This window comes from Thamnophis sirtalis, unplaced genomic scaffold (genome assembly GCF_051295495.1).
Source record: "Thamnophis sirtalis isolate CommonGarterSnake01/CBP01778 unplaced genomic scaffold, rThaSir2_p1.2 scaffold_11, whole genome shotgun sequence".
In the NCBI taxonomy this organism is placed as follows: domain Eukaryota; kingdom Metazoa; phylum Chordata; class Lepidosauria; order Squamata; family Natricidae; genus Thamnophis; species Thamnophis sirtalis.
The window spans coordinates 68330579-68353707 of NW_028261391.1; the positions used below are offsets into that span (position 1 = coordinate 68330579).

Here is a 23129-nt window from a genome sequence, read left to right on the forward strand (position 1 = left end):
GAATGAATTATCCACGTACATCTACATCTAAACCTCCGAAGGAATAAGATTTGTAGCTCGTTGTACCGAAATTTGATAAGAGAACGCGGAATTGACAGGTGCTTGACTGTAAGCCTCTGTAAACACGATCTAGTAAACTTATAGGAGTGCAATAGATTGTGTGTGTTTCAGTTGCTAACTCTCGAATCCTGGTTGGCGTGAGCACCTAAATCCTACGCAGGTGTCTGTCTCTACAATGGGACTAGTCATGCATGCAAACAAAAATGCACAGAAATGGCTTCCCAGGATCAAGGACTGCTTTATTCCAAATTACTTTCCATATTGCAGAAATATATGTTGCTTCGCATGCAACAATCACATGCAGCAAAGGTAGGATGAAGACCCTGCTTTTCTAAACAAATTCAGCACACTCAATTCCAAGAGCATGGATCGCCTGCTGGGTGGGCAGGTGCCTGCTTCTAGTGCCGTGCCACTGGTCTCCCGCGGGTGGTTTGAGTCATCTATCACTGTGGTAGCACTGAGCATGTGTCCTTCCGTGGAAATGCTTCAGGCATGCCTGCGAAAGCAGCATCCCTTTTTTCACACCTGGAGTCCCTATTTGTACAGAGGATGAAGACATAGCATGTGTCCTAGAACCATTTGCAAATGGTAAGGGTTCTGCGCTGAACAAATGTATATACTATGAGGAATATGGCAAACTGAAGAAACAGTGGCCCAATTAATTCTGACTGCGTAAAGTTCTGCAGAAGTAAAATTCTAGAACATAAAACCCCTATGCTGTCAGTCTAGTACAGTGTTTCTCAACCTTGGCAACTTGAAGATGTCCGGACTTCAACTCTCAGAATTCCCCAGCCAGCGAATGCTGGCTGGGGAATTCTGGGAGTTGAAGTGCGGACATCTTCAAGTTGCCAAGGTTGAGAAACACTGTGTTAATTGAACTATGTTGTTGTTAAGTGAACCTAGCTTATTCTATTGACATTGCTTATTGGAAGCCAGCTGGGAAGGTCACACATGACAATCACATGACACTGAGATGTTGCAACCATCATAAAAACATTCTGGTTGCCAGATACCCAAATTTTGATCACATGACGGTAGCGATGCTGGGACAGATTTAAGGGTATATTGCTGGGGAATGCTGGCTGGGGAATTCTGGGAGTTGAAGTCCGGACATCTTCAAGTTGCCAAGGTTGAGAAACACTGGTCTAGCAATTCTTCTAGTTGAAACAGAGTCTAGTTTTTCTGGTTGAAAAACAAAATTTCAAGTTGTAGTTGGGGAAGTCTGGAATGAAAACCCTTCACCTTTATACAGAAGCTCCAGTGTGGTACAATACATACTGCGATCCTTTCAAAGGGGAAAGAAAATGTTTGTGTGGACACAATGACTAGGTTAAGACAGCAGTTGAAGGCAGGGTTTGTTTCGCCATGTGTTGATTGAGAAAACCACAATGGGTAGGATTTGTGAGGCGTACGAAGCCGAAACCAAACAATCCGTTGTTTCAAAAAACAGTCAATCATCAAGATGCTAATTATTTCAATAGCCAGAAGAACAATGAGCAATGAGAAAAATTAACATTCTTAAACGGTTTCGTACATACAGATTTTAGATTAAATCTCTGTAGGCAAAACCTGTTTGCATTTGTGGTTTCCCATCTACACACACTTCCCATCCGTGATCTTTGTGTAAAAGCCTGCTGTTTCATGTTTAGTGCTACCCTGGTGTATTAAGTTCACAAGCTGAAATGTCTAACATACGTTTTAAAGAGGTCCTGCAACTTCTTATTCTAACAATAATAATATGAAATAAATTGCTAACATGTTCACAAATTAAAAAGGAGCCAATTGAAGGCTTCCAATTCACGCTGAGCATTAAAAAGGCTAATGTCTCAAAGGTTTTTATTGTGCTAATAAAACTCAGAGGTGGTCAAGACTTGTGTGCCACAAGAAGAGCATATAAAATAATCAGTGAAGATGATATGAGTGCATTTTCATTTACTTTCGAGATTGCCTTGGAAAAAAAGAAAATCAGAGATTGCAATAAAAGAAAGGGAAAGAAAAAAAACTATATCAAAGAGCAGGAAAAAACTTCTTAGCATGACTTATCTTTAATGTTTTACATCAAAATGAAAATTCTGTGATATGTCATGTGCATAAACAACACAGGCAGCTTTTGTCTTTTATGAATTTAAATGGAAAGTCCCTCTAGATATTAATATGTGGACTTCATTTGTTAGCCTGCTAAGTCAGGGACTTATAACAAAAGCTTTGTAAACAAAAGATTAAACTGAATCGAGCTTTAGAAAATGAAAGGAAAACAAGAGTCAAATAATCACAGATCAGAGTGGGTCTGCTCAGATTGAAATCACTACAAGCTACTGGAGTGGAAAATGTTTAATTGAACGATTTCATTACGCAGGAAGTTTTATGTCCCTCTTGTAGAATCCAAAATATTTGTATCAGAAAATCCATTCTCTCTTTTTCTTCTTTTAATAAAACCAGTAAAGCAAACATTATGTACACCCTCACCAAATGTCTGTAACAGGCATGAATGTGTGTGTGTGTGTGTGTGTGTGTGTGTGTGTGTGTGTGTCTGTGTGTGTATCAAATCCCAGTAAGGGTATGGCTAGCTGATGAGAGCTAAATAGCTTGAAATAGATCTATACTAGTCTCCCTTTATTTATTTATCAGCACAAATTGCAATATATTTATATGTATGTATGTATGTATGTATGTATGTATGTATGTGTGTTTGTGTGTGTGTGTGTGTTTGTGTGTGTGTGTGTGTGTGTGTGTGTATCAAATCCCAGTAAGGGTATGGCTAGCTGATGAGAGCTAAATAGCTTGAAATAGATCTATACTAGTCTCCCTTTATTTATTTATTAGCACAAATTGCAATATATATATATGTATGTGTGTGTGTGTGTGTGTGTGTGTGTGTGTGTATCAAATCCCAGTAAGGGTATGGCAGCTGATGAGAGCTAAATAGCTTGAAATAGATCTATACTAGTCTCCCTTTATTTATTTATCAGCACAAATTGCAATATATATATATATATATATATATATATATATATATATATATATATATATATATATATATATATATATATATATATATATATATATATATATATATATATATATATATATATATATATATATAATATGTGTGTGTGTGTGTGTGCGTGTCACAATAATATAGGATAGCAATATGCCATTTTCCTACATTTTATTTATTGCAACCTTTGATTTTTTCGTGATTATTGCAACTCTCCATTTTGCCATGCCTGACCATATATGTGATGAGAATAAATGCAACTTGAAAAACACGAAGTGACTAACCTTTGGTAACCGTTCTGGATCACCTGGATGCCGTGGAATGACTTTCTGCAATCTCTGGAATCCATAATCTATTGTTGGTTCATTCAGGGCTGAAAAATGGACAGAACAATGTATCAGTCTGGCGATTAGTTGTTAGAAAAAACATATGCGAAGGACAGGCTGACTGAACCCTTGCAAGTTTAATTTCTTGGGACTCATTTTCCAGACTCTTCTTGTTTTTCACTCATGGAGAATATTCTTTCTGTCCGTAATTAGAGGGGAAGAATTACAAACTAAAATGCATAATGCAAAAAGAAAAAAGAAAAAGAGTAAAATGGTTGGCACAGTAAGAAAAGTTGCAGGTCTTAAAGCCATATATAGCAATCACCAGAGTCACGATATGATGTCTGCATCATGCTCCATTTTCTATACAGTCGGTGAATTTATGGGAAACTGGCAATTATGACATATGTCCAGCTATTGCTTGCTTCAGATTTATCCCTGTGGTCCTTTTTTGTCTAGCATATTGCCTGAGCGAAAACCAGGCAGGAGGAGCACTTAATCTTGCAAAGCTTTAATAATCTGTGAATGGCTGACTACGGGGCTGATGTAGAGCACTATCATTCTACAGCTGCAAACCACAAGCCTCACAAAATTGCAGGCCACAAATAGTAATTAATCTTTTTATCCCTCAAATTGTAATTTTGACTATGAACTGTGCTTGGTCATAAATCAGCAGCACATGCTGCTTGTGTACAGTGCATGAATCATGAGTCTGACTCAGTTAGACTGCACACATTGTGTTTAACAAGCTTTGCGAGGAGTCACAGGGCTTTATTATAGCTCTGCCTGACTCAAACAAAAACTGAGCCTGGAGGCCCAAAGACTCGAGTTAAGATGAAAATACTTATTAGAGTATATTACTCCTTGATGTAGATATCGTTTTTAACAGAGTAACTGCGTGGTGCATGGCGCTACATAAATCAATGGGACTAATAAGAACTGCCTCCATCTATTCATTACTCAGCGTAGAAGTCAGACCATCACTCATTAGTCAGCATGTAATTTGATGATTAACACCAAACATCTCAGCAGGTTTGCTAAGCAAAAGCGATGGCAAAAAATAAAAAATAAAAAGCTTACAATTTACTAGTGTGTTCATCAGGGGTGGGTTTCAACCGGTTCGCGGCGGTCCCTGCGAACCGGTTGGTCGCCGAACCCGGAAGTAAGTAACTTCCGGGAACGGCGAAGGGTGCGCCCGCCCGCCCGCGGTCCTTACCCGGTTTTGACGAGTTCTGTGCTTCCACGCATGCGCAGGACGCATACAGTGCCTGCGCGATCGTCCAGGAGCAGCTGGAGCATCGCACAGACGCTAGTACGCATGCGTGCACTGCGCGCGTGCACGAGGACGCCACCGGCCCCGTCCCAGCGAACCGGTTGGAACGGGGCGAGAAACCCACCCCTGGCGTTCATACACCCTGATATTTGGGGGTGGTTTTTTTCCCCAAAATAATTGGCTCATATTATTATTATTAAGTGCTTTTGGTTTTTTTTTAACGTAAACATATAATAGTACATCCCATAATCAATGCATGGAGGCTTCCACAACAAGCACTCAATAAACATAGCAGAAAGTTGAAGACTGCAATATGATTTGACATTCCATCATGCATCCCGGAGACAAAAGGTCCACATAGGAATGTGAAGTAAGACATTTTCTTGTTAATAAAGCATTGATCCGATGTATTGATTTTACATGACATGGCTTTTGCTGGGATTTCACCCTCCTTCTTCTTTGCAAATAGTAAAGCTCCTCCAAATGCCTTGGCGTCTGTGACATGGCAAAATTTCTAACTCTCTGTGATGTAAATTCTATATGTGTAAAACCACTTCATAATCAGACCATTAATCATCAGAAGCTGTCAGCACTGACTTTGGGGACAATTTGTCATGTCTTTGCCTGGTCCTATACTAGCGTGTCAGGCAGAAGCCAAGAAGGTTGGGACAGATGACGGCCTTGTATATAGCCTCACAAAACGACTTGCTGGCGAATTATAAAAGATTAAATATAGTGTTACTGCTCCCAGTTAAAGAACAAAAAAGGGAGAAGCAGTCGGTGTTCGAATAACAGATCAGAGACGTGGGTGCTTCTTCAACTTCCCGGCTAATTGCTATGGCTGTTTGACTTCATGAAAGGTGAATCAGAAGAGATAGATGGCCATCCTCAATTGATTTCATGCAGATATAACTGACAGGTGATGGGGGCTTTGATGCAAGCTCTCAAAAGCTTTATGACTTATAATAACCATAGATTTCTATGCTAGGAATCACCTCCCCTCCCAAATGTTTCGTTTCAATTTATATCATCAACCGTACAGCCGTAAAAGAATTTGAAGTTCCAAGGATATAATTTGCAAAAACTAGACTGACCCTAGAGGAAGACGATTATAAAACCTGACGAATGGGAAGAACATTGTTCTGCCTAAAATAATAATTAGGTCATTGTCCTTTTGGTAATATGTAGAATTCTACGTCTTTCGTCTGACAAATGTACAGTATTCCAAGCAGAATTCAGACTCACGTGTACATCAGGACATTATGTACATGCATGCATTTGCACGCGGGAATGACGAAGGAGCGCCCTTCTCTATAAATTATGATAAAGCTGTTTTGTATCTAAAGTTCTTTGAGCTTCTGATAAGTGGGCGTTGGGTTATTCAATTTTTGAATTGAATTTATTTGATTTCTGTAAGCCGCCCAATCCCGAAGGACTCCGGGCGGCTTACAGAAATGAAAAGAAATTAAAGGAACTTAAAAACAATAGGACACACGAAGTTAAAAAAGGAACGCAACAAACACCCAATCGGAATTTCCCTCTGCACCTCAAAGAACAGCCGGCAATATGCAGAACAGATTATAGCAATAGCAATAGCGGTTAGACATATACCGCTTCATAGGGCTTTCAGCCCTCTCTAAGTGGTTTACAGAGTCAGCATATTGTCCCCAACAATCTGGGTCCTCATTTTACCCACCTCGGAAGGATGGAAGGCTGAGTCAACCCTGAGCCGGTGAGATTTGAACCGCCGAACTGCAGTTAGCAGTCAGCTGAAGTAGCCTGCAGTGCTGCATTTAACCACTGCGCCATTAGATTGACTAATAATGGGCTAAAATCCACCTTGACTCCTACCCTACTCTTATTTGAACTTCTAGCAGCTCTGGCCTTCGTCCCGCGGTGCACGTATGCACAAGATCTATCACCTTCTTTCCTGGGGGAAAAAAAAATGAGGACTAGGAGAGATTTCCCTGGCAAAATCCACCACTAGAGGAGAAAACGGAAGACCTTTTGCACACATTTAATAAATCCTTGGTGTGTCGAGCTTTACAAGCCGAGAGTCCAGCAGAGCCGGGGCAAAGCATTGGCACGTCCCAGTCACCGAGCACTGAGCCAAGCCAATCAATACCACTTTCCTGTTTTAGAACTGGGTAATTATGAGGTGGAGAGATTGCCTGACCTTTCACCTGCACCGCATTACTTTGCTGATATTAAGATAAATTGCCTGATTTTGGGTAAACATATGCTGCAATTCAAACTGTCAGCACTGGTTTGCTCAGGGATAATTTGTATTGATCTCCCAGCTTCTTCCCAATTTTGCTTACTGACCTCATGGATAATTAGAGAGGGAGCCTTGGTGAGCCAAAGCCAGGGATGAAGAAGAAATATGAAGAGAAATAAAGCAAATTTGTCTAATGTTAATATTGGTGGTTTTTTTTTATTCTAAGTCCTTTACATCTGTCAGCATCCTGATAGCTGAGAATTAATGTACTTGGCACTTGGGTAATTTATTCGAAGAAATTATCTAGTGCTAGCCCCTCTCGCTCAGCATCAGAGAATGTGCAAAAATTTAAAACATTGCTTCAAAGACAACAACAATGTAAACATTTGGCTTGATCCAAGATAGGAAACAAACAAGTTTCCAGATGTTGCCGATTCACAATTTTCATTATAGACTTGTTTGGTACGGTATCCGTCTCTAGATACGCAGTAGAATAAATAATTAGTACCAGTAATTTGTCCTGAATGCAAATTTTACTAAAATAAGACTGGTGGATGTAAAAGAGATGAATGGATGTGCAAAATTATATCATTTAAGATATGTCAGATTACACGTCTGTTGTATCAAAAGTCATAAAACAAGTTTCCCTTGTGAAATATCTCTTTATTAGCCATGCCATAAGATATTAACATTCCCCATTTAGTGGAGGGCCTTTTATCTGTTTCAAATACATTATTCGTCCTTTTAGAGATAAACTGTATTAATATCCATTTGAGTAGGCTACTGCGGCCTAATGCATAGTAATTTTTGCTGGAGAGCTTTTATTTTAGAATAAGAAAATTACACAGCAATAAAAAAACTGAATGAATAAGAAGCCAGAATAGCAGGGAATCACATTCCATGCCAAATGAGGCAAGCAATCAGACAACCTCTGGAAAGGCCAGATATCCAGTTCTCAAACACACAGGCCAATATCCAGAGTAGGTCATACAAATAAGGCCTGACATGACCAAATATGCTCAATGATTCTTACATGCAGAACTAGCCCTACAGCTCAAGGAGAATACATATTTAAATACATTTGAGTGCACTGGAGTTAATCTTTGTTACTTTACATGCATTAAAGTCATAACAGAAGAAACATTCTAAATATTTAAGTCATTCCAGTGTACTGGGGGATTAATCATACCACAATTTATAAAATTTTAACAGTCTGTGATGTCAGTTCAAGTTGGGATTGCTGAAGCTAATGTGGCAGCAGAAAATGGTATCAGACTCCCAGCTTGCAGCTGTGACCAGAAAATCTCAAATCTGCCTGCCACAATTAGAAATGTACCAATGGGCAGAATTCCGTGGAATTTCTCTTTCTTGTGACATACACAGTTTCGGTTTTCATTTGACGGGCTAACCTTCTTTGTCAGCTGGTTCGACTTGAAGATCTGCATTAATATCTAAAACTTAAGCATGTATGTAACCATGATATTACGCCTGATTTCTATATCCATTTAGAACTATACATAATTAAATTATGGTGACAGAATGTACGAATGTGTTATATGCACTGAGATCCAAATATCTTCAGCTACAAACAGTCAGTAATTTGGATGCTGTTAAAATAAAGGATTATAAAAGGTTGAGGAAGGGGGGAGGTTATAGTGACGTTACAGGGGACAGACGTATTTGTAGAGACAAATAGTTGGAGCAGAATAGAAGCTGCCAGGAAACAGTATGATACTATTAGTGACTGGTGTAAGCTTTACAAATATATTATAAGAACACCTGCAGACTTATTTGTAAGAAGCAACAACAACAACTTAATAACAAGCTATTCCGGGATTATTTCCATTAATAGTTACACACCTAATTTTCAGTATCACTGCTCTCATCTTGTGTAGCTAGGCCTCGGGGTTCACCCCTGCCTGCACCAATACCACGTCTAAATGTAAAAGGAAAAAAAGATCAACGCAAGATCTTTTGTGATAGCAACATTGGTGACTGATATTTGAGACCCTGAGAACCAGGCAGGGAGTTTAATGTCCTCTTTATTTAAAAAAAAATCTGCAATATTCACAGGCTTGTTTTTTTTTTTTTAATATCATCATGATTCATCTAAACAGTAGCTAAAGATGATAACAGAAGCAAGCATTTTTCATAATCTACCACCCTATGGTAAGTTTTGAAAAAAGGAAAGAATGGTATTAAGGAGTTCAGATTTGGTACAAAAAAAACACATCTTTCTGACTGAAATCCTTGGGTACAATAATAAAAAACAGGAAGACATTCATTTGCTTAATTCCAGCTGCTGGTTTCAGCTTTTAAATGAGTTTCAGTTTCATTTCAATAATGATCATCTTCCTGTAACTTCCCAATCGTGCATTTGTCATAATGCAGTAATTTTCTAGCTACAAACAGATCCACATAATGAGGCAGTTTTTCACATTAGCAGCATAACAACATAATAAGAACATCTGCAGTTCCTTTTCTGAAGAACAAGAAAGAGCTTTGGCTAAACCATGGGGGGATTGTTAAATAAGATATACTATATTTTACTAGCAGGGACACCTATACCCCTGCCTTAACAGACTGCGAGCCTCCAATGTGCCTGAATGAACACAGGTTGTAATGTGTAAAAATTAAATAAAGTAAAATTAAATTGCTCAATACAGAGACATTCCTCTAGAGGGTGTTAGTGATTTCAGTGACAAAGTGCTATTTGCTGACAAGTAGTTTACACATTAACCAGCTGAATCCAATGGGGAAACATGCCAATAGCAATTATATCACCTTGAGGTTATTAAATGTCCTACTGATAAGTAACTAGGTGAACTTGACCAGGTGATAAAGACTGCTGTGAGCAAATGATTGTGCAGTGAGGAATGTCTCTTAGTCCTGCTGTTTCTCCAGATAGCTTTTCTTTCAAAAAAAGGACTGTATACAAAGTTGCATTAAAAATGTGTGGCCACAGAAGGCAAAATTGATATTTAACTCCCTGCTGAATACTCCATCCCTATCAGAACACCTTCATCATCTCACCTTCAAAAACATTATACCAAGTCTGCAAATGCAAACCGTTTTTCCTCCGGTTTTTTAAAATGATGGTAAGTTCACCACTTTATCATCCACTGTCTCTACCGAGTGAATTTCATCTATAAGAAATTCAGATGCCTGGGAAATTAAAATTTCAAAGATCTGCTGCCGAAAGAAAAAAAAAATCAATGGGTAGAGAGATCAATGCTCATAGAAATTTCATGAACTTTGAACTGATATGGGCATGATGATGAGAAGGGGTTGGAATTTCTGGTTGCTGATTGTTCTTCGCACAGATGAAACGCAGCCTAGAAGTTTGAGGAGGGGTTCTCGCTCTAATACTTTTGTCAGACAAAAAATTAATGTGAGTCTATTACAGTAACAAGCCCGAATAATAATAATAAAATAATAATAATAATAATAATAATAATGAAAGCCAGCCTTCCTGACGTGAGTTCGAGTACCACCACTTCTTAAGGGCACCTAATGCTTTGCACATTAACGCAGCAAATAAATGAAATCTGTTCCCTTTGCAGCCGATTGCAGGTGCAAATTAATATTGTAAAATGAAGATCAATACATGGACAGGGCAAAATCAATAGCGGCTAAATTATTGCTGCATTTTCCTCCTCATTCAAGATGAGTTGTGTTTTCCTCTCAAAGTCAATACTTCGCAGCTTTTCTCATTAATTTCTCAATAAATTTGGCAATGAATTTCAATCACAGCACTCGGCTGAGAGAGAGCCAAGCTTTGTGGGATGCATAGGAAACACAAAAGCATGGAGGAGTTGAGCACATCATTCATCAGAAGTCTCTCTTGTTTGTTGAAGCAGGACCAATATCCCCGGATTGCTAAAGGCCTCCTGCATACTGAAGCTTTCTCTGTCCCTACTAAGAGCCTAGAACAATTTTAGTCAAAGGCAAGGCTATGCACACTTATGCCCATTGAAACCTGGGCTTGCGCCAGAGATGGTATTCTATCTGGTAGCAGGAGCACGCATGTCTGGGCATGTCCAGAACCTTCTTCTGCAGAAGGTCCTTGATAATGTCAGGGGTCGGAGCCTCGCACCACCACCACTACTACCAGTTCAGCCACACTGCCGCAAACCGTCAGCATACCACCTCTGGCTTGCGCATATGTAGCTTTATGTAGTTTTTCAACTTGTCTTTTTTTTTAAATACAATGTTTGCTTGAAAAACATTGAACATTCAGCCTGCCCCTGAAAAGTGTTCGGAGACTACAGCTAGTCCAAAATGCAGCCGCGCGAGCGATATTGGGTGTACCAAGGTATACCCACATCACACCTATCCTCCGCGAGCTGCACTGGTCTTCCCATTGGTCTCCGGGCGCAATTCAAGGTGCTGGTTATCACCTTTAAAGCCCTACATGGCCTAGGACCCGGATATCTGCGAGACCGTCTTCTGCCACATACTTCCCAACGACCGATAAGATCGCACAGGGAGGGTCTTCTCCAGGTGCCGTCAGCCAGACAATGTCGGCTGGCAACTACCTAGGGGAGGGCCTTCGCTGTAACCGCTTCGACCCTCTGGAATAAACTTCCCCCAGAGATCCGGACCCTTCCCACTCTCATGGCCTTCCGAAAAGCTCTTAAGACCTGGCTATTCCGGCAGGCCCCGGGCTGTTGAACTCACGATTGAGTTCCAGCCCCGATCAGACTGGCTGTATGTTGTGGTCTTTTTAATCTATGTTTTTGTGCTTTTAACTTCCATTTTTAAATGTATTGTTGTAAGCCGCCCGGAGTCCTTCGGGATTGGGCGGCCTATAAATTTATTAAACATCAAACACATCAATCATCTACCATCTCCTTGTTCATGTAGTGTTTTTGGCAACACCAAGGAAGTGCTTTGGTGTGTGCTTACTTCTTTCTCTAGCCTACAGCCTGGTGTTTCTAGGCAGTGTTTCATGTAGCATCCAACTACTAACCAAGTCCAACTCTGCTTAGCCTTTTTAGATTAGTCAAGAGTGCTACTTTGCTTGGTTCCACACAACCAATTTTATTTGTTTCAACCTAAGGATTATAGGGAACTGTCTCAACTTTCAGGATAGCATGCTTTCTGAACAAAAGATAGGAATATACTTTGCTCCAATGGCGAAGAGATACTTGGTGTCTTCAAATGGCTTTTTTTTTTAAATTGAGATGATCAGCCTGCTGCAATGTTAGGCTTTTGTGATTTTACTGTGTATTATTTTTTATTTTCGCTAACATGAAAAAACAAACTGGTCCTTCAATCTTTTCTTCTTAAATTTCTTAGCAGTCCCTTTTCCATACATCATGAGCATCAAATGTTATTCGCCTGTCAACTTCATATAAAAGTATAGTCAAAGAAAATTGGAGACCTGTTCGACGTTCAATGGAAGTATTTATAAATTCAATGGCTATTTTCCATTTTATTGAAAAGGTCAGACCATAAAAACATGATGCCCATCAATTGTTTTCATGATATTCCTTCCACAATAGCCCACAGCTTAATTGGGCAAAGCCTAAATTCATAGAGAAGGGGAAGGAGAAGCAGATAAACAACTGTTTGTCAAAGAGATTAAGACATCTAGCCTGCATTAAATTACCATTTAAAAACAAGGAAGAGGAAAATTGCAAAAAGAGAAATTCCTGTGTTTTGAGTCAAGATGCCAGAATCAATCTGGAGACCTTTTAGTAGTATTCTGATTTCTAAGATCAGATTGTAATTCTTAATTCATGTCCATATTGGAATTAATGGAACTGTATCTACCTTTCTTCCTAAAAGCAGCAATTCATTTTTCTCCCCTCAAAAAAAACGTCAAAACTTTGATTTGAGTTACTGATACAGTATCAATGATACAGCTCTTCTAAGAAGCCAAAAGTATGTTACTTTAAATGCAATTTTTTTTGTAGTTATTCATTCTTATTCTTCTGTTAAGGGGATGGGTATGTGTATAGGGCATGAGAATAGCAGTTATCCCAGAAGAGGATTTATTTACTTATTTATTTATTTATTTATTATTATTATACAATTGTATCACAGCGGCCAGTTGTTTTGCCGGATTTGGCATTGGTTACTAGTCGGGCCCCACCCAGGGGCCTAGGACTTCATAACATATTTTCGTAATATGTGTGCAGATCCAAGCAGTGTGGCTTTTTGCATTTGACTGATGGTGATTTTGTCAATTTTTAACTGTTTTAAATGTAATTCCAGTGCTTTTGGAATAGCACCCAGTGTGCCAATTACCACTGGAATCACCACTGCTGGTTTGTGCCATAGTCGTTGAATTTTGATTTTTAAGTCCTGGTATTTTGCGATTTTTTCATGTTCCTTCTCAGCTACCCTGCTATCACCTGGTATTGCGATGTCTATGATTGTGATCTTATTTTTCTCAACCAGTGTGATGTCTGGTGTATTATGCGCCAGTATTTTGTCGGTTTGTATACGGAAATCCCACAAGATCTTGACCATCTGATTTTCGGTGACTTTTTCAGGCTGATGTTCCCACCATTTTTTTGCTGTTTTAATATTATAATTTTTGCACAAATTCCAATGGATCATTTGTGCTACTGAATTGTGCCACAATTTATAATCAGTCTGCGCGATTTTTTTACAGCAGCTGAGTATGTGATTAACAGCTGTAAAATAATAATAATAATAATAATAATAATAATAATAATAATAATAATAATAATAATAATAATTATTATTATTATTATTATTATTATTTAAAGGCAATTTATTAGAGGATTGTAGCAACTAGATTTCTATCAATGAAGAGAGGGAATCCAAAAGAGGTATTTCTAATTGGAGAGGTGATTATGATTTTTTTTAAAAAATATCTACAAATCCTAATATTGTCAAATCCTGCAGGACAAAATAAAAATGAGAAAGATTCTCCTTTGCGCCTCCCTGGTGATAGAATGCTGAAAAGTAAATGCTTTTCCACTTGGACAAAGAGTACCAGCCTCCAATGTAGTTTTCATAGGTAAGATGTCCACAGCTCAATTTAGTTCCCCTGCTCCAAGCAGACTTTTTTAAGCACCTCTGCTAGGGTACTGGCAAAGAGAAGAGAACAAAAGAAGGGAGGACTTCCAGCCATTAAGCAGAAAGAAACAAAATCCCAAATGGCTTTTCTGTCTTATCAAAAAAAAAAGCGGGCTCGAGATTTAGATCTATGAGAATTTCAATCCAAACTAGAAAGATGCTATTTTTTGCACCAGCCTCTCTAGGTCATTCACTAATTGCAGAGAAGGAAGCAATAGCAAGTGTGATGGTGGAGCCGGTTTCCACTTAGGCCACAGAAAGTAAAGCTTTCCCAACAGATGGCAGATGCCCACAACAGCTGCCTGGATGCTGAAGACAGTGTCGGAGGCTGTGCCCTGGAGCTGATCAGTAAACTGAAATTTATCAGCTTTCTAAATTCAAGAAAATCTTATGCAACACTAAATGGTAGGATGTTACTAACGTCCATTCAATAGATAATAATGATAGGAGGGATGGGGGGGAGATAAAGAGCACAAAACGGTTTATATATTTAATATAATGGTTTATTACATTAAAGGTATATTAATAGTTATCTCTTTTGGATAGAAAATATGGTGGATTATGCAAAATGTTCTTTAAAAAAGGATAAAGTTTACCCCTCAGTCATTCTTGTTAGGTATAACTACTGATTGTACTGTTATAACTTGATTTTGTATTTAATAATAGCAGCAAGACTGTTGGGGGTGCAATATTGGAAGAAGGAAGATTTGCCTACTATTCAAGAATGGACATTAAAAGTAACAAACCTAGCAGAGATGGCTAAAATATCAGCATATCTTAAGGATCACTCAGATGAGAAATATAAACTGGAGTGGAGAAGATGGATTGACTATATTCAAAATAAATACGGGACTAAGAAATTCCAGATAGTTTATGACTGAAGAAACAAGGAATGATATAATCTGTTTAGAAGCCTAGCAAAGCGGAGTTAAAGCTCAAATGAAAGATGATACTAACTTTGTAAAAGTTTATTTTAGAACATCTTTGTTAAAGATTTATATGCTGTATTTGTTCTGGGAAGTCAGGGGGGGAGGTTGGGGGTGGGGTACGGGTGGGGAGAGCAGGGGGGAAGTAAACATTTGCAAAAGTTTTATGTCTAAAAATTTTCAATAAAAACAAAATAAAAAAACCATAAAAATAGTTATCTCATGACTTATTAAATATTACAGTTGGGATTTTTTTTTAAAAAATGAATAGATTTCATTCTGTATTGTGCATATATACATACTATGCTACAATGTGCAATGCATATTTTAGGAGCTTTCTTCAACATACCCCAGAATGGCAGATTCTAATCTTTAAAGAAAGCTAAAAAGATTCCTTCAACAATACAGTTCTTGATGAAGAAATGTCCCTTGGATGTTATATGATAGCTTTTGGCTCCATAGGTTTCTCGGTTTCTATAGGATGCAGTGCAATTTAATGCCATGCACTGTGCCAGCTACTCCGCATGAAATTCTTATTTGACATTGTGGGAATAACAATTAAAACAAAGATATGCTTGGAATTCTGTTGCAACAAATTTGGCTGTTCTGCTTCCATCCTGGTAAGACAGCTGCTAGATGCAGAAATTCGGGCTGCTATTGATGAACTACGCAAGGAAGGCCTATGATGGGGAAAGGGTTTGAATTAGTTATGTGTTAATTCTGGACAATGCCAGAAGGAAAATATAGAGGCTAGCATTTTATAAACACGCCAAACTTTGCTTTAGAAATGAAAGAAGCCCTCCTTCTTAAAACTTTGACTGTAAGTCAATCCATCTCCTGCCCCTGGGTCTGACCTGATGAATTTTTAATCTGATTAACTTTTAGTTAAATAAAATTGAGTACAAAATGGAGTGGACCTTACACCTAGCTGATAAATCCCTCGTTGAGAACGGAGGATTTGCTGCCAAAGACGGCCCAGACTGCAATGATATGCTGATGAGGTCATGGAGGAGGAGATACCAACATCTGCAGCCCCATCAACTTGGAATATTATCTGTGTGGTCTCGGATCCCTCTAAGAAAGCAAAGTAGAAAGTGGGAAAAAAAAGTTGTGCATCTGCCAAGACACAACATCTGGCAGTAAACCTGGGAATAATGGACTTTTGTAAAGATGCAGTAGTTTAATCTCACACACATAGCTTTTCAGATCCAATTAATATATCAATAACATTTCTTAGATTAGACAAACTTGATGGTGGATGTATTTTTTTTTAACCAGGGTGATAACTTGGAAAGCAATATAGCAAGAGGCCTCTGGTCATTATTTTCCAGGCTTATGCTCTTAAATGTGTTATAGAAAGAGCCCAGCATACAAATATGCCAGGTTTCAAGAAACTGTTCCCAAAGTTGCCTAGGAAAGAAATCCTTTCCTTTGTTTTTTTAGATTCATTCAACCCCAGTAAACATTAACCTGAGCTATATGGTAAATATCATGCTGCTCTGCTTATGTCCACTCGGTATCCATGTGAATAAGCCTAACACAGGGAGTATCAACCTAAAAGTGAATTGGATTTGCTGGTCAACAGAAGCAGAAGTTCCAAGTGTGCCTGATAAAACTGGAAAAAATAATCTAAAACATTGATAGCTATAAAATTGGAGCAATCATTTAAAATATTGATAGCTATAAATAGTCCCAGGGGAATACTTCATGCCTGGATTCTGATGCTCATTTGAAAGAGACATGGGTTTCTATCACTTTTCCATATTCCATAGAGGATTGTTTAGACTAAAGACACTCTAGATTATTGGCGTCAGATATGACAAGGACAATTCCAATACTCTTTGTTCTTCTGCCTTACGCAAAGTAAGATGATATAGTTCAGACTAGACCTTTTAGATTTCATTTCCCTGAATATTATTTATCTGTTTCAGATTTCTTTCAATTAGCAGTCTAGAGATTGACCAGGGATTTTAACATTGAAGTTGCCTTCTAGATGCTATGCTATTGTTCTGAGATCAGTTAACAGTGAGCAAAACAACAGCAATAGCAGTTAGATTATATACCGCTTCATAGGGCTTTCAGCCCTCTCTAAGCGGTTTACAGAGTCAGCATATCGCCCCCCACAGTCTGGGTCCTCATTTCACCCACCTCGGAAGGATGGAAGGCTGAGTCGACCCTGAGCCGGTGAGATTAGAACCGCTGAACAGTCAGCTGAAGTGGCCTGCAGTACTGCACCCTAACTACTGCGCCACCTCGGCTGAGTACATGTTGGATTCTTTATAAAAGGGCTGTTTCAGAAGCTGCCCAAACAATCATTTTTGTTTTCTGGGATTGATATTTTATTAACACATCATATGTATTAACATGTTTCTTAAATTTTACAATGGAATCAGAAGACTATATCACTTCAGAATATAAAGTGGGTCATTTCCTTGAAAAATACCTTTCTTAACATCTCACATCTCAAAAATGTGCAAATAATGTGAAACTGAAAGTTAATGCATAGGATTTCCACAGGAAGAGGAAATCTAATGCCGTTGATTATTTCCTTAAAAGATTATTTCTTTTTTTCAGGGACAGAATCTGTCAGGTAGGTAGCAATTTATAAAGCTATATGTCAAAACATTTAAATATTATTTAAAGTAATATCCCTTGAAGGAGCAATGACATTGCACGTAGTGATATTCTTAAAATTATTTTGAAAAGGGTGCTGGGCCTATTCTGGATTGCTGTGATGGATATTTCGTTGTTTTTTTGATCCTAGAGTTAGAAGTAAAAGAGCAGTAAAGGAATGGAAAACTCTAAATGAGCAAGCAAAAGCAGTTGCACCTAGACTTATATACCACTTTGGAGTATTTTACAGCCCTCTCTAAGCAGTTTACAGAGTGTCAGCATATTACCCACAAAAATGTCAGTAAAACCGTCATTTTACTGACCTCGGAAGGATGGAAGGCTGAGTCAACCTTGAGCCGGTCAGGATCGAACTCCTGGCAGTTGGCTGAGTCAGCCTGCAATACAGCATTATAACCACCAACCTGCACCACCATGGCTCTTGCATATGTCTGACTCTGAAGGCTGCTATCATATTGAGCTGAGGTGGCGCAGTGGTTAGGGTGCAGTACTGCAGGCCACTTCATCTGACTGCTATCTGCAGTTCAGCGGTTCTAATCTCACCGGCTCAAGGTTGACTCAGCCTTCCATCCTTCCGAGGTGGGTGAAATGAGGACCTGGATTGTTGGGGGCGATATGCTGACTCTGTAAACCGCTTAGAGAGGGCTGAAAGCCCTATGAAGCGGTATGTAAGTCTAACTGCTATTGCTATATTAGAGATGGCATTTTGCAGCCTGTGGATCTCATACCTCCAGATTAGGCTATGGAAATTCAGCTACTAATGATTGTTGGCACAATTATGAGCCTCAATGCATTTATTTTACAATGTTACATCCCCAAATAAGAAGGGGGGGCAGGAGACCCTAAATGTTCAGTCTCAAAACTTAGTTATATCTCTGAAAAAGACAGAATATTCAGCCTTCTGCAACTTTCCGGGAAAAATACATCCTCTAGCTTGAAAAAGGTCCCCTTCCTATTCAGATCCAAATTTACTGCAAACTTGATTTCTTTCAAGTTAACTTATGTGACACAGGATTTTTTTATTTTATTTTGCAAATGCAGATTTTTCCACTTTTATAAACTATAAAAAGCATGAACTGGCCGTAAACTTCTACAGTTAAACTCTGATTCTAATATTATATTGAATTGGCTTGGTGTAAAACTTTGGATGGCCTGACATCAACTTAATGGAAAGTCACTACTGAGACATGGGTTGTGTTATTTCACTATAGAGCAGTGTTTCTCAACCTTGGCCACTTGAAGATGTCCGGATTTCAACTCCCAGAATTCCCCAGCCAGCATTCGCTGGCTGGGGAATTCTGGGAGTTGAAATCCGGACATCTTCAAGTGGCCAAGGTTGAGAAACACTGCTACAGAGTAAGAGACTGCAGATAGAAAGCTTAGTCAGGATCAATTTCATTTGATAAAGCTATTTTAATGTTAATTAATAACGCTACTTTAATACGAATTGCATCATCTCTATATCACATTTCTTTATTCTATTTGCTTGAGCTCTTAGCCTTGGGCTTTTCCTAACTAGGTGGCCTCCCAAATTATGATTGTAGTCAGAGAAACCTTTCACCAGCTCCATCTGCTAAAAAGGCTAGAAAAGCACTTGAGGAATTCAGATTTATATTTTCATTACTCTGAGACAGCTCTTGATGCCTCTTGAGCGTTAGCTTATACAGAATCCAGCAATCCTACTGAATTATACTTTGGTGGCATTATACTTTGGTATTAGAACTGACTCCATATGGTTTCCCGAGAACTATTCAAGGTGGCAGAGTTTTAATTTATGCCATTCCAATTGTTACACTGCATTGCAATCTCTTGAGAGAGAGAAAAAAAATGAAAGCCTTCATTTTCTGAAACAATCCAGAAACCAAAGATTCACGTATAAGTATTTCTTTGATTTCCATGAAGTTTTGCTAATAAAGCCTAAGCTTCTTCTAAAAAAAAAGATATAAGTTCTTTCCTCCCCCCCAAAAAAACCCCCTCCTTGCTTGACTTTTATAGTTAAATAAATTATTGACACTAGAGAACAAAAAAAAAAGTTTGTTAAAATGTGCAAATTAACGATTCGCTCCAAATCGTTTTAATGCTGAAATTAACTAGCCATGATAGTTTGTTTAGGACTACATCAATTTTAATAAAATCTGACCTGGTTTCAAACCCCTTATTCCCCTCAAAAATTACATAGGCAACACATTGCTGAATATGCTACTTCCTTTGAATCCTTGAGGCTTACTGTGCAATTATAAAAACATTTAAGTATGAGAATGCTAGAATCTGATGAAAAATCCCTGCATTGTCCCATGAGTTATGAGAATACTCATGTTGGCAATGTTTTTAGGGCACTTGACTTCCAATATGATATACGGTATGTAGGTACTTAACTAGTGAACCAAAGTCGAATAGACAGATGACGGACGTTTTCGAAATCATTCGTTATTAGAATGTTCTGTTCCTTCCGTCATATCAATCGCATTACAGGTAGTCCTCAACTTACAACTGGTTCACCTAGTGACCATTCAAACTCACAATGGCATCGAGACCGTTTCTCACCCTTATGAATATTGCTGCATCCCTATGTCACATGATCAAAATCCAAGAGCTTAGCAACTGGCATGTATCTATGACAGTTGCACTGTCCCAGGATCACGTAATCACCATTTTAATGTTCCCAGCCTGACTTCTGATCAGCAAAGTCAATGGTGGAAACCAGATTCGCTTAATGACCATACGATGTATTTAATAAGTGTACTGATTTGCTTAACAACAGTGGCAAAAATATCATAAAATGAGGCACAGCTCCCTTAATAACTACCCTGCTTAGCCACAGAAATTGTGAGCTCAATTGTGGCCAGAGGTCGAGCAATTATAGCTTTTCAGCATAGATTGCTATAAAAGCTTGTAGAACCGGTTCGTCAAATCTACCGAACCGGTTAGAAGAGGTTCCACTAGTGGACCCGGAAAGCAGGCCACACCTACAGAAGAGCTTCCAAAAATTTTTGAAACCCACCACTGCTAAAGGGTTACAAGGATCTTGTAACTTGACAGCTTTAAGACTTGCATGCTTCAATGCCAGAGTTCCTGAGCCAACGTGACTGGAGGAGGAATTCTGGGAGTTGAAGTCCACAAGTCTTAAAGCTGTCAGGTTTGAAGACCCTTAGTTTTTTTTTCTAAAGGGTTAGGGGTGCAAGGATCTTGTAACTTGACAGCTTTAAGACTTGCATGATTCAATGCAATAGCAGTAGACTTATATACCGCTTCATAGGCCTTTCAGGCCTCTCTAAGCGGTTTACAGAGAGTCAGCATATTGCCCCCAACAATCCGGGTCCTCATTTTACCCACCTTGGAGTTTCTGAATAGCTACTTGGACCGACCTAAGTACTAATTCATAATTTCATATCCGATCACATGGGCGGCAAGCCACTCCCATCCGGTCACATGGGTGGCAAGCCACTCCCACAAAGGAGGCCACACCCACAGAGTAGGTTCAAAAATGTTTGAAACACACCACTGCAAAACATGTACCATTTTGTACAATTCGGTTATGTAATCATCATATAAGTATGTCTATCTCTTAGTTAGGAAAGTGCAGTAAGTTAACATTCCTGTGTATAGTACCTAAACAGATCATTTAGATTATATTTAACAGATTATAGTACCTAAACAGTGTTATTTCTATATTCTAAAAAAAACCTGCAGAAGTTGCAATGGGAAATATTCAAATATGGCCAGTTTGAATGGTTCCTTACCTACTTGGGAATAAATTTGTTCACTGGACAGATGACAGAGCATTTCTACTTTTCTGAGTGTTGCTTGTGGATTTTCATTAAAAAAATGTAACAGTCATTTAATATAACAAAAGAAAATGGTTTGGCTTATATCAAAGAAATAGCAATAGCAATAGCAGTTAGACTTATATACCACTTCATAGGGCTTTCTGCCCTCTCTAAGCGGTTTACAGAGTCAGCATTTTGCCCCCAACAACAATCCGGGTCCTCATTTTACCCACCTCGGAAGGATGGAAGGCTGAGTCAACCCTGAGCCGGTGAGATTTGAACCGCTGAACTGCAGATAACAGTCAGCTGAAGTGGCCTGCAGTACTGCACCCTAACCACTGCGCCACCTCGGCTCTTAAATCAAACAATAACCCAAAACCAAAACAACCACATGATCAAGGCTACTACATAAAGGTATGGCATTGCTAATGATGTTAAAACAATTTTAATGTTAGAGGGCGTCTAAAACAGAATAATAGAAAACATTATCTAAAACTGTAAATGTTCATCTTGTGACATAAAAGCAAGTTAATATGCAGAAAAATATGGCATTTTGAGTGTACATTTGTCCTTTTATTAATATAACAAAGTATTTAATTCCTATGATACTGAAATATGAATAGTATATCAAGTAAACAGTATGTTCTATTTTAAACATTAAATACTCCTAGGTGTGCTTCCCTAATTGAGATATATTTTAATAATGCAAACCTTAGTTGTGCTTGTCTGTCTTCATATTTGTGGCCTTATTTGGTGATACTCTTCCCATGGGTACGATAGCTAAATATAGATAGCTATCCTTTAAAGACTGAATTGTCTTTTATAGTTATATTCTGAAAAACAGGATTTCCCCCTTTGATTCATCTTAATTTGTAGTTCCTCCAATAGCGTTCCTTTAAATTATTTTGAATAGAGAAGAACGGTGATCTTGGAAATGCCACAGATTTCAATAATCAAATGCCTACCAAAGGTGATTCATGTATCGAAGCAAAGATCAGGAGACTCAATATGTGATGAGTTGGAACTGTTCTCAATTTTTACTACAATATTCAGAAGCTGGAGAATTACTTTTTAATTACATCCTGCAGTTGTATGTGCCTCTCCAATTAGCATTATATGAGGAAATTTAATCCAGATTGTCTTTATACAAAGTGAAATATAGAATGTAAATAAAAAATAATGTTTATGGATACCTACGAGCACACTACTATTCCAATGCTTTAAACCAGGTTTCCAATATCAAATATTTTCCTTTTGGGGAAAAAAAATCATACAAACCAGAGTGAACAATAATAATGTATCCTGCTAACTGTATCATATCTTCAATAAAATATAACAAACATCAATAAAACAAGTAGAAAGTTAAAAGAGAAAATGAACTATTAATAAAAAGCCCAACTAAATTATTGTGGTATATAAGTAAGTGATATTGCTATTGCTCATAAATTCCCAGATACATAAATGAATCAATCAGGCAATAATTGCAAATAAAGCTGATGACTCAAACATTTTTGGGGAAGAATAACCCAAGATCAGGAGGCAACCACAGAGAAGGTTTCATATCATTATTCAATACATTTCAGTATTGATAGTATAAAATAGGTCTCCTATTGAGTGGTTTCTTTGGATAACTGGACCCAAGTCATTCAGTACATCGTAAATCATTAATAATGTTGTGTCAACCCGGAAATGAATGAATGAATGAATGAATGAAACTTGAAACAATGTTAATCTCTATTACTTATACCTGTTAGAATTCTTAAAGTTAAATTTCCAGAAATCTTTCCCAAAGCCAAAGCTAACTTAGACCTTATCATAAAATTTCTAGCAATATTATTGGAGTATGAAAAAAAAAATACTCATATTCAGAGTAG

General features: G+C 38.2%; 1 protein-coding gene across 1 annotated transcript in view; it reads right to left on the reverse strand.

Moving 5' to 3' along the window:
- Positions 1-23129, reverse strand: part of EBF3 (EBF transcription factor 3) — a 218923-nt gene that overhangs the window by 25229 nt on the left and 170565 nt on the right. The window contains exon 11 of the mRNA XM_087725987.1: positions 3343-3431. Within this exon, the coding sequence (XP_087582113.1) occupies positions 3343-3431 (89 nt within the window). The remainder of the gene's footprint in view (positions 1-3342; positions 3432-23129) is intronic.